The following is a 13,038-nucleotide window of genomic DNA, read 5'->3' on the forward strand; positions in this document are numbered from 1 at the left end:
CAGTGAGAGGGGCTGATGCTCCTGGCCAGGAAGCGGGCAGACACAGGTGGGCCTCTAACTTCTGAAATTTAATGGGGATTAAATATGTTCCAAATGAGATAGGAAATTAATGATTTACTAGTTGAAACCAGGGATTTCAAAGGATGAAAAAAACTGCTGTACAGCCACTTCCAGGAGACATGTAGGCCTTGGCAGGCCAGGGAACACGGGGCAATGGCCTCAGGAATCAGCAAGATTTTTTGTCAGCAAGATTCCTGATGTAAAATAACAACTACTGATAAAAATATATGTTCTATATACACTACAGAAAGACAATGCTTATGCCTAGGAATGGCTTGGTGATACAGGAGACCCCCAAATATCATTATGAGACATGGTTTGGGGCTAGGTATTCAGACTGCAGCCACTGCAGAACCATTAAACAGAGGTTAAGGACAGAAAGATTGAAAAAAGGAGAAAAAGAAGACATAAATAAACAACTTCTTTGGTAAACAAGTATGCTGAAGACATTTCAAACAAAAAGAAATCTAACCCTAAAAAAGAAAAACAAACAATAAAATCAACAATGAGAACATGAATTCATCCCTGAAAAAATTAATTTTGTTACAGAATGGCAAAACTCTAAAATAAATGTTTAGAATGGCCAAAGAGATAAACTGAAGATTAACTTTCATTTTAAAAGAACAACAAAAGATAAAAAGAAATAAAACAGGTAAATATGAAAAAGAACCAATTAGAAGTATTGGAAATTATTTTTAAGTAGTCATGAAGTTTTTAAAAAGTAGTAATAAAATTAAACAAACAAACAAACAAAAAACCCTCACCAGATTGGATAAACTCTAGACTAGATGAAAACAGTAAGGAAATTAGAAAGAAGCATTGAGAGACAAAGGTTGAAAAATATATAGAAAAGCTGTGAAGAGCCCTGAAGGATCAATTTACAGGTGAACAGATTGAAAGGATCCAACATACATCTAACAGGGGTTCCAGAAGAGGAGAATGGAAAAATGGCAGAGAAATATGTTTAAAGAAAGAAAAACTGAGAAGTTTCCAGATCTGGAAAAAAACATGAGTTTTCAGGTCTACCTTCTCGTACTCAACAAAGACAATCCCACACTTACATTTCAGAATATCAAGGATAAAGAAAAAGATTTAAAGCTACTAGAGCCTACAAATCAGTACAAGAAAAAAGGCAGGCAAACCAATACAAAAATGGGTAAAAGACTAGAACAGGCACTTCACAAAAGAAGTTATGTAATGGTCATTTGAAAATGCTTAATTTCATTAACCATAAAGAAATGCGAATTAAAACCACAATGAGATAACTCAACACACTACAAAAGTAGCTAAAATGAAAAAGATGGATAATACCAACTATTGGTAGAATGTCAGCCATATGGCACTTTCACATACCATTTTTGGGAGTATAGATTGGTTCAACTTCCTCAGAAAATTGTTTAGCAGTAACTACCAAAACAGAACATATGCGGACCCTATGGCCACAATGAGAGAAAGCCTGCGTGCAGCAACAAAGACCCAACAAGCCAAAAATAAATAAATAAGTAAATTTTTAAGAAGTGGGCAAATTATTTGAACAGGAACTCTGTTAGTGAAGATATATGAATGGTGATGATCCTCTAAAAGACTTAGAAAGGAGAATCTGAGAAGATGACAGTGATGGCATGATTTTTTTAACATTTCCCATCACCTCCCATCACCTAAAAAGAGAGCAACAAAAGTTAAAAAAACAAAAACCCATAGACTGTATCTGCAACACAAGTTGATGAAACATCCCTAAGAATTTCCCAAACTGAGAGGGTGGAAGACAAACCACCAATTGCTACAAGGCCCATACCAATAAGCACCATCTTACTGGGAAGAAGCAGAGGGAAGCAGCAGAGTAGCTGATAGAATGAGGGAACTCCCAAGTCACTATAGGTACTCACTGGAAGTTTAGAGGGCTAACTGCTGTTGTGCAAGGAATTACTACCTTAAGCTCTGAGAGGACTTGAGCAGAGGGGCCCTATGAACTCTCAAAACTCACCAGCTGAAGCTCCCTTCTGGAACATAACTTTGAGAAATATCTCCTGGGAATAAAAATCCATATTAAACATGATAGAGACAAAAAGGGTACAGGAAAGAGAAGGCCCAGATGAAAATGGGGGCAGGAACAGAATCAGATCTCTGAAAGGGCAAGGAAGAGCACTTCTGACCGACTCCACCCTCCCCATCCCCAGATACCCCAACCAAGGTTCGGGAAAATAACTTAGTACTAGATATGTAGGAAAATCTCACAGATCAGTTCTGAGCCATTTAATACCACCTCCCTAAGCACCCTGTAAACAGAACACTAAGGCTGCAACTCCTTCCCTACAATTTTGTTTAAACCTGCTGGTTAATTCTACTAATTCAGTAGAGGAATATTCCCGCTTGGTTTTTGTTTTGGCTCATTGGGATCTCATCTCAATTATTTCCCAGTTCCCTAGTGGCCTCTGTTTTAGTCATGTCCTGGTCTTCTGACGAGTCATTGTCCCAAGGACCCCACCTCTCTCTCTCTCAAGTACATATTTACATATTTTACATCAAAATTGGATTTTCTTCCAGAATGAGAATATTTATTGAAAAAGTTTCCAAAAGCACCCACATTGTTAACATTTGGTCAAGAGACAATCAGAACCCCAAGGTTGGTAGAATGAACTCTCATGAAAACTGCTGAGAGAATCAATAAATCCCAACTTAATCTTTCATATTAGCTATTTCATAAATAATGTAAAATAAATATTCTAATGAAACATTCTTATTATACTAGGCTATCATTCTAATGAACAATTATTTGTTCTCCCAGTAACACAAAAGTGTGAACATAAACTGCTTGGGTCTAAATAATGGTTTAAATAATGGTTTAAAATCTGGGAATATAGTACATGGAAGATGTTGAACTGAGACTGGTTTTAGAAGTAATAAATTTAAGAATCCTTCTATCATAAAATGTATTATTCCAGTAATGATAAAATAGTTAAAGTTTTAGAAGTTAACTTCCTCTCAGGTTGCAAGGTATGAAGCTCAAACTACAAATCTTTTAACTAGAATATAACATCTTTTTTCTTGCTGTGGAATTTTCTCAAAAATACTGTCTCTCTCCCTCTCTCTCTCTTCTCTCTCTCTCTCTCTCTCTCTCTCTCTCTCTCTCTCACACACACACACACACACACACACACAATTAAAAAATAGCTTAACAGATTGATGTGAAGGTGCTTAAGGGTAGACTGAGCTGATAGGTGAGTGGAAGAAAATGCTTGAGTGAGAGAAAATGAATAGTTAGGAGAGAATTCAGTGACCTGTGATTCTATGAGAATTAAGTGATTGGGTAAGTTAAGGAGAAGAGCTAGATACAGGCAAATTACACTGTAATGCAAATATTTATTTTCAGCTTACATTTGGCAGAACACAGTCCAAATTCCAAGGATCATTAATGAATTATATGAAATACCACCTTAGAGAAATATATTCCAAAAATTGACACTTATAGATTCTGGTTTGGTTGTATGTAGCTCCCAAATGTTTAAGGGCATGCATCAATTCGGAAGTTTATAAAAGGAAAGCACTCAAAGCTATCATAAAAGTTGATTTTGCCTAAAGAAAACGAAGCTCCTTTTGAGATCAAGATTATATACAAAAAGAGTTTCAAGCACATGATTATGTGTTGGAGAGAAAAAACTTCAAAATGATAAAATGACTATAAAAAACAGTAAGTACAGTGCACTGCACACATCAAGTTGTAGACTAGACAGAAAAATGGCTAATGTCCACAGGCTATTTACTAACTGACCAAAGTCTCAGAACCGAAAGCGATTAAATTTTGGCTTGACTGAATAATTTGGTCACCTATCATGAATGAACTCTTGTTGGCCAAAGATTATTATTCAACGTTCAACTTTTTATACATCCTATCCTAGAAAAGACCTTTTGCTTTTATCATGAGATTCTTCAGTTTCAGGCATTTCCTAAGTGAGAATAATAGCACCAGAGTAATGTCACAACCTCTGTAACATTAGGGAAAATGGACCACACTTACCCTCTATCCTGAACTATTTTACATACCAAGGACTACAATGATAACTATATAGTCCTATTTAACAATAAATTAAACAATTCCTATAAAACTTTAATAGTCTATGAAAAGTTTATGAATCAAATTAATGTTCCAGACATCAAGTAAATTTATTTTAAGGTCTTTTAAGATAATCCCCTTGAAAGAAAAACTAGGTTCATTCCACATTAACATGCCCATAGACTTAGTCTAGTGTTTGTACATAAAAAGTACACAATAGGTATTGATGAACTGATGGTGTTAATTTAAGACAAGTGATCAGGATCAAGAAGTTTTGAAAAACAAATATAGCAATTAAAAGAAATCAATTATTCAAGAATGATATGCACAGTATAAGTCCATTTATAGAAAATTTTAAATTCCCACAATACTACAAGTTTTCAGAGTCAAGCATGCAATGGAGTGGTAAATACTGAACTTCATGTTGGTGGCTACGTCTAAGAAGGGAGTGAGGGCAAAAGCACCAGGGAGGCATACAAAAGTCCTCAATTCTTCTTATTTGGATCTAAACCGAATGATATACTGTTAATTTTGATAAAACAGTATGATGGGCATGAATGCTCATTATACTGTTCTCTTCTTGTCTGCCTAATTACAAATTTAAAAAAAGAAAAAGATTAATACCAGACCTTTGCAGGAACAATCAGCAGTGTATTGATGTATCAGTAGTATTTATCAGTTAATCATCTATTTTATGAATATCATTCATTTGAAGATCAATGATCTACAGACCAATGATCTATGCATCTTCTTTTATACCTTCAATATATAGTTGTATCACTTTTTATTTAGATTTTTTAATAAAACAGATTTCAATTTTTCTCTAATAAGTGAAAATCTGAGGAAACTTCTATTAGAAAAAAATTTCCTTATATTGCCTGATTTAGTCAAAGCTGCTTGAAATGCTAGCCTGTTACCATCAGTTACGGATTGTGTATCAATACGGAGAGCAGAAAAGACCTGGTAGTAAAGTCACAGGAATTCTGTTTATTATTATAGCAAACATTTTCCTGGCATTTGACAGAACTCAGAACCATTTCTTTGAAATGGGTTCATATCTGTGAAACTAAGCCCACCAGCAGGAAGTCTTTCTTTACAGAAATGAACAAAAAGGAAACTAAACCATCAAAAGATATATTTCACATAATAGTAAAATATAAAAATACAAGCAAAAATGACAAAAATTTTTTAAAAATGCTAAGCAATGGATTTAAGAAACTTTGATTCTTTTCTTCTGTCTTGTTGCTAATGGTCCTCTTTGTTCTTCCACTGTTACATATGTGAAACAGGAATGATAATAATTAAAGAATGGCTTTGCAAGACTTACTAGGAGGTTAAAAGGAATTATTGAAACAGTGTTCAAATACTTTATAAATACTACTAACAAAGATATTTATTATATTTTTGTCTTCCTTCAGTGAAGGTGTTCTTTTAAATCAGACTCTGTTTATTAATATCGTTTCGAATTCTCAACTAGAGAGATGTTAGCTTTCTTTCAAAGCGATACTCCCAGTGAATCATAATAGTTCTGATTAAGAAAGATGATACCAGAACTGTGCTACCTGAGGAAAAGAGAAAGAACTGCAGCACAACTGGCAAAGTTCCTAGACTTAGTCCAATCAAGTTATGGATTGTCCAACTGACATAATATTTTGTTACTCCAACTTTCAAGTATCATCCTGAAATCACATTCTTAGTGTAAGTTTTCTTACATAAATATTTAACTTCTGTAAATGTTTGTAGTGCCAGTTATCTTTTTGAATAGATCTTTTTCATTAAGAGAGCTGCTCCAGTGAAGAATCATTTCTTACACATCCATGTCCAGACTCAAAAAGAAACGTTTTTCTTTGAAAAGACAGAAATACCCAAGTAATGTTAAAGCTTGCTGTAGCCAGGGATTGCCCACCTATTCCAAGCATGGGATCACTCCCTGGAGATTTCTGATGAATTAAAAATGTTTTCCAGGTACTCATAGCTCATCAGATGTGTTCACCTTTGGTAGTTCACATTCTTCACTGGTGTGACAACTCTGAAGGATGTCCTTGTAGTGGTTCTTCAGATCTTCATACAAAGAAACAGTTTCTTGTGAGTGAGCCAATGGTAACACCTTTTCATTCAGTAACATCTGCACTTGGAATTCTTCCTTAGGAGTCTTAGCATTTTTACAATGGTAAAGCACAAATATTAGGTTTGAGGCATAGGGTACGATGTGACCACTTCGGAACTTCCGATGCATTTGCTCCTTGTAATTGTAAGCTGTTAGGGGCTCCTTGTCTTTGAAGTAGCCCATGAGAGAAAGCAGTGGAAGAAGGGTCTCTGCATGACCAAACTGAAGGATGACTGGAGAGGAAACTGGTTGAGAACTTAAAAGAGAAGTAGAGAAAAAAATACATATAAACATATTTTTACATACAAAGTAATTTAACATAATAGCTTTTAAACATAATAGCTATACTTAGAATTAGCATACAACTTTATCATCTCTTTGTAATCTTTATAACAACAATCTACATAACAACAATATGGCTGAAATTCTGTGTGGCAGAGAACTGAACTTTTTTTTTTTTTTCCTTGCAGTATGCAGGCTTCTCGCTGTTGTGGCCTCTCCCGTTGCAGAGCACAGGCTCCGGATGTTCAGGCTCAGCAGCCATGGCTCATGGGCCCAGCCGCTCCGTGGCATGTGGGATCTTCCCAGACCGGGGCACGAACCTGCGTCCCCTGCATCAGCAGGCGGACTCTCAAACACTGTGCCACCAGGGAAGCCCTGAACTTTTTATAATAAAACTTATGTTCCAAAATTTTAGAACACTGTAGTATTGTAAACCCATCTAAAACAGTGAGCATACACATTATTCTTTAAGTTTAAAGAGAGTGTTGAGTCTTTTCTTGTAGATTAAGGAACTTGAAGTTGATATGTATTTCAAAACTGCATTGCCTGTCTGTGAAGGACTGGCCCTTAGTAAATACTGATTACTCCTTGGAGCTCATCTGAATAAATTTCAAATGTTATTTTATCTTTATCTAGGGAATAAGAACAAGCACTATTCAGTAAATTTCTCGGTTAAAACCAAGTCTGAACAGTGAACAGTAATGCATGTTATTCCTCAATGTTTTATAAGACCCAACTTGGGCACAAAATGTGGAAGAGAGCTACAAAAGGGTAGAGACATAACCTATTCTAGCTCATATACTGTGTCTGTGGTTGGGAATGGACTTTATACACTGCCAGAAACACAATAGCTTCCAACACCATGAGCTAGGTCACCTTTATTTTTGTTTTTTCCAAGTTTTCTACAATTTTTTTCTGGTAAAGGCTTCTTTTAAAAGCAGCAGCAAATGACTGTTTAGCCTTCTCTCAACTTTTATAAAAAGAATATGACTATTGTTCTTAAATATAATTCGTAAACCTATTCAAACACAGTTAACCATCTGACTTCTTGCCACCACCCCAACACATTAGGTTCACATTTTCTGGGAGGACAGCAGCATTTGCAGTTTTTGAACCTTCCTAATTCCTCACATAAAAATAGATGGAGTTGGGCTTCCCTGGTGGCGCAGTGGTTGAGAGTCTGTCTGCCGATGCAGGGGACACAGGTTCGTGCCCCAGTCCGGGAAGATCCCACATGCCGCGGAGCGGCTGGGCCCATGTGCCATGGCCGCTGAGCCTGCGCGTCCAGAGCCTGTGCTCTGCAACGGGAGAGGCCACAACGAGAGGCCCGCGTACCGCAAAAAAAAAAAAAAAAAAAAAAAAAAAAAAAAAAAAAAAAAAAACAGATGGAGCAAATGGACAGCAGATCCCAAACCCAAGGGAAATATTCACAACATAACTATGTGGAAAAATATTCTCCATGAATCATCAATAGCCTCAACACCTGCATATTATCAGTATCAGTGTAGAAGGAAGCAGAGGGAAGCATGTAAGAGATCTGAAAACTGGAGAATCCCAAACAGCCATCGGATATTCACTGGAAAGTGCTGTGGGCCAATGTGAGATAGCAGCTGAAATTGGAAAGGGTTTAGGTTACTCTAGTGTGTGTGTGTGTGTGTGTGTGTGTGTGTGTGTGTGTGTGTGTGTGTAGAATATGTATGTACTGATACTATATATTATATATGTATGTATATGTATATATATAATGACAATAGTAATATAGATTGATTTTTTCTATATGCCATAAACATACAACATATCATTATTATTTTTACTTTAGGTAATGTTACCTTTTAGAGCAATTAAAAATAGAATAAAAATTATGGTAGACAGAATTCTAAAATGACCTCCAAGAATTCAGCCCCCTGGTGTATATACCCAGTATAATCCACACCTCTTAAATTGGGAAAGACCTACATATATCAAGATATCACTTGCATGATTATGTCATATGATACGGCAGAAAATATTCTGTAGATGTAAATAAGTTTCCTAATCATTTGAGTTTGAGTTAATCAAAAGGAAGATTATTCTGGGTGGACCTAGCCTAATCTGGGTAGGTTACTGAAAGGGGATGAAGTTGCTGAGAGATCTTCCTGCTGACCTGAGAGCGGAAACAGCCATGTTGTAAACTACATATGGAGGGACCACATAATGAGAATATGAAATTGGCCTCCAACAGCTAAGAGTAGACCCCCGCTGACGAGCAAAAAAACAGGGACTCAAATGCTTCAACTTCAACTTGGTGAGTGCAAGGGAGGACTACCTCTAGGCCTCTCCTGGGGCTGCAGAAATCTAGCCCTTATGAACTCTCCAAACAACTGCTCCAAAGCTCCACTGAAGGACAGAGGCCACACTAAGGAGAAACTGCTGGGAGTGGGGTCAAGACTGAGCAGGAGAGGGACCACAGAGATAAAGGAAAAAGGAAGCCCAGATAAAAGTGGGGGGAGAGGAGCAGAGCCAGGAAGCAAGCTACCATATTCCTGAACAGTATACACACACACACACACACACACACACACACACCCACCAGAAAAGGGAGCTCTGTAAGGTTAAAAGAGCAACCTGATACAGCCTTCTTCTAAATGTTGAGGAAAACTAAATTTACATTATAACAAGCAACAGAAAAATAAATAAGAGAATAAGGAGCAGAAAAACATCCCTACAGAAAATAAACTATACTAGAAAAGTATACTCAAAAAATACAGAGAAACATACTATTTCTCAATTATCCATTATTTTGAGATTAATATTCTCTAAAAGGTGTGAGATTTAAAAACCATTCATCAGCAGGTGACTGTAAGCCTCTTTTCTTAACTCGTATACTTTAATTAGGTCATCTAAAGTACCTAAAACCTTTATTTATTTCCAAGCAGTATCTCCTTAAGTCCAAAGTTCTAAAGCAGTACCATTCAAACCACAGTTATATTTAGTTTGACTGCATAAATATTTTTACATCTTATAATATTTGTCAGTATTTTAAAAGTGGGAGATTTCAAATTCTTAAAAATCCAGATTTGTGGCTCCTCTTAAAAACCTGAAAGATCTGGCAACATGAACTCCTAAGAAGGCAATAATCAGCTGAACAGGAATAAGGTTTACCCTCCAGAGACAACATATACCTGTTGCACAGGACATATATCATTCCACGTTGTTTAAGATAGGATGGATTCATTCGTTTGTTACTTGCCTCGCCCCTTTATATATTTGACTATAAATAAGCCAAAGCCACTGCCATAATGTAAATACAATGGAATTTAATAGTGATAGAAGTTAAAGAAAAACATGTAATATAAAGATACTGGTTTGTATTTTAAATCTTCTAGCCATGAGGCAGTAAGTGCAAAGCCAGGAACAACCCTCAGCTCAATACTCTACTATTGCTCTTTGTAAGGTTCATTAGGACACATCAGAGTTCAGGAAGGAGAGCAGCAATACCCTCCCTGTCTCACTGAAAGGCTTAACTGTCAGCAACTCTCTCCTCTTTTCCCCACTGGGGAACTCCAATAAACTGGGAAGAATATATAAGGCAATATATAATATAAAATATTCTACTTTTAACATGTAATTAACATAAAAATTATTAATAAAACTATTTTATTCTTTTCTACCAAGTCTTTGAAATGCCGTGTGTACTTTACATTTACAGCAATCTGAATTCAGATCAATCCCATTTTCAGATGCTGAATAATTGCATGTGGCTGGTGGCTATTATGTGGGAAAGTGTCTGATAGACAGTGGAGTAAACAGCCTTACCCTACCTACCTGGGTTTCAAAAGTCAATCAAATAAAGAGAAAATAGAAAAAAAGATAAAAAACAAATAACAAACACACATATGAAACAAAAAAATGTGTGTTGGGGAAGAGAAGAGACCAACAGGGCTATGTACAAATGATGAGTTCAAAGTCCTATTAACTACATCCAAGCTACAGAAGAAATTAAATCTAAGCTGTTACCCAAATTTAAGGTTTAAACCTAGGGTTCCTTAGGTTTATATAAAAAGCAATAAATCCCATTTTCTCTTTTGACTGCCTACTTTCAGTCACATATTAAAATCAGCTATTTTTGAGAAGAAAGTCGAGAAAAATTGTGCTTTAAAAATGCTTATTGGGAGTTTTATGGGAAATCAAATAACTTTATATATTAGATTCATATAGGAAGCCAAATCAACAAAAATAAATGACTGTCTTCTGCCATATGATCCACCTAAATTAAAAAAAATATTTTAGAATTCCAAGCAATTCTCAATAGGAAGGAAAAATGCAATTTAAAAAATAAATGCCATGAGTATCATCTTCTTACTACAGATCAATCTCCATTACAGAAGGATGCAATATACAAAAACAGTATGTTTAAAGGTCTGGTTAAATGCATCAATACAATAATGATAACTAAGGACAAGGAAAACTACATACTAGAGGGTCAAGACTAATGTAGCCTTCCCCAAAACAATCTAAACAACTAAAAACATCAATTTACTTAGAGATCCAAATGTGCTTGCAGAAAATAGTAAGCAACTTACAATTTTTTGTAGGTTATATATCTCTACAATAATGCCAAATATAAAGAAGGAGAAATGAGCACAATTTCACTCATGATTATTTTTTGTCTGCCTTTAACCTTTGTGCCTTAAAGTGTCTTGCACAAATAGCAGATGCTGTTGCTACTTCAGAAAAAGAAGTTGGCTGATGTTGCTTGTATTCATACAAAAAAAGCATTGGACAAAAATGGATGTGCTCAATTTTCTGAAACATAAAGAAGAGACTTTTCAAAGATCCATTCTGCCATTTGTTTAGATGTGACAGATACTAGCATTCTCTGCCAAGTGCCAGGTACCATGCTAGTTTCGCTTTTTAGAAGAGGGAGGAAAGATGAGAAAGGGGGAGAAAAAAGGTGGTAAGGTGAAAGAACAAAAATACAAACAAAACATATGCCTGGTTCTTGCAGATGAGAATTTGTCTAAGTGTTAGGGGAACCCAGAGAAAGAGAGTAAAATCACTCTGTCTGAGGAAGAATTGGACGGACTTTGCTGAGGAGGTGGCGTTTGAGCTGGATCATGAATACATTCCTATGAAGTCTTATAATAGAAATGCTGCCCATTGTGGCTTTAGTAAAGTGTAGTATCTGGTTTACCCTATGATGTAGATATCATCATCCCATTTTTACAGATGAAAACACTGAGGTTAACTTACTTGCCTAAGTTAACTCTGAACCATCAATTAAACTCACTAGAAAAAATACTATGCATTAAATTCATAGGAATAGATAATATAAAAGATTAACCTAAATTCTTTCAAAAAAATATTAATCGTCCTCAGCCTGATTCTTAAGTTCAATTTTTCAAAATTGTTTTTTTTTTTAAAGAAGGGCACATCTGAAATTATTTAATTTTTTAGCTTGAACTTGAATACAGGAATACTATAAATCGAGTTTCACGAATATAATATACACACAAAAAAATTCACTTGGAAAAAGCTCAATGCCTCTTATATAGGAAAATATTTGCATAACTGGACTGGAGCAAATAAGTTAGGAATTTAGTAACCCAAGTTTACTTTCAAGCCATTGCTGATTTAAAATCAATCAAATCAAATAAAAAAACTTGGTAAAAATTTAAAATTAATTACAAATCAAATCAGTTGGGGGGGGGGTATGAAAACATGGCATTTCAATATACCAGCTGAGAAAAACCACATTGTTAGTGCTTGGTAACAAGGCCCCTGGCGTACTAATGTGAATTGGGCAATTTAAAAAATACTCTTTAGCAACATGCCCTTTGGTGAGAGCACATGTTAAATCCTACAGAATAAAAAAATGGACTATCTCTTAAACAAGGCATCAATTCTTCTCCAAGAATGTATAAAAGGCAAAGATTACATTCCCCGGGTTTTTAACCTGAAATAAATATGTGACGGAGGATAAACAAAAACAAAAGACAAGAAATCTTGCTTCAGGAACACACTACATGACTAACTGCTTCCTAAAATTTGAGACACCATGTGTCTATTATGAGCTTATGGAGACCATCTTCTCTCAATAACTCTGAGACACTCAGTACAACATACTCTCCACCATGAATTCAGTTTGCTGAGTAATAAAGGGTGTATGCAACTACATTTTTATTGTAGCATGAAGAAAGGGAATATGTCAACAAATGACAGTTCTCAGTTTCAGAGACCCAACATCTAAGCCAAATACTTTTCAACTCCCATTAGTAAGTACTAGCTATCTGGAACACTGTACTGAGGTTGTATCCAGATCCAATGTCATCTACTTCTTATTTCCTAAACACTTCCTTTATATATGAACATCTTCTCCTTGCCAACCAATCTCCCCCGCTTTATTTCTCTCATTTCCCAGACATAACTATTTAAAATCACTTTGCCCATTTCTAAGACACCTGATTACAAAATACAGCAGCAGACAATGCTTCAAGTTTGTATCAGGATGCATGATTTCTTGTTTTTTGACAGCAATATCACCCCTGGTCAAGTGTAT

The 13,038-nt window shown here is 35.7% G+C and overlaps 1 protein-coding gene across 2 annotated transcripts in view; it reads right to left on the reverse strand.

Moving 5' to 3' along the window:
* Nucleotides 1–3,465: 3,465 nt before the first annotated feature.
* Nucleotides 3,466–13,038, reverse strand: part of MINPP1 (multiple inositol-polyphosphate phosphatase 1) — a gene marked incomplete at its 5' end in the record, with an annotated part of 46,871 nt that continues 37,298 nt past the window's right edge. Inside the window, one exon of one of the 2 annotated variants that reach the window (XM_082854550.1) lies at nt 3,466–6,474. In XM_082854550.1, the coding sequence (XP_082710676.1) occupies nt 6,081–6,474 (394 nt within the window). In that variant the 3' untranslated portion in view covers nt 3,466–6,080. The remainder of the gene's footprint in view (nt 6,475–13,038) is intronic. The other variant, XM_082854551.1, reaches the window with a different exon arrangement.

This window comes from Leucopleurus acutus, assembly GCF_964270905.1.
Source record: "Leucopleurus acutus genome assembly, chromosome: 14".
In the NCBI taxonomy this organism is placed as follows: Eukaryota; Metazoa; Chordata; class Mammalia; order Artiodactyla; family Delphinidae; genus Leucopleurus; species Leucopleurus acutus.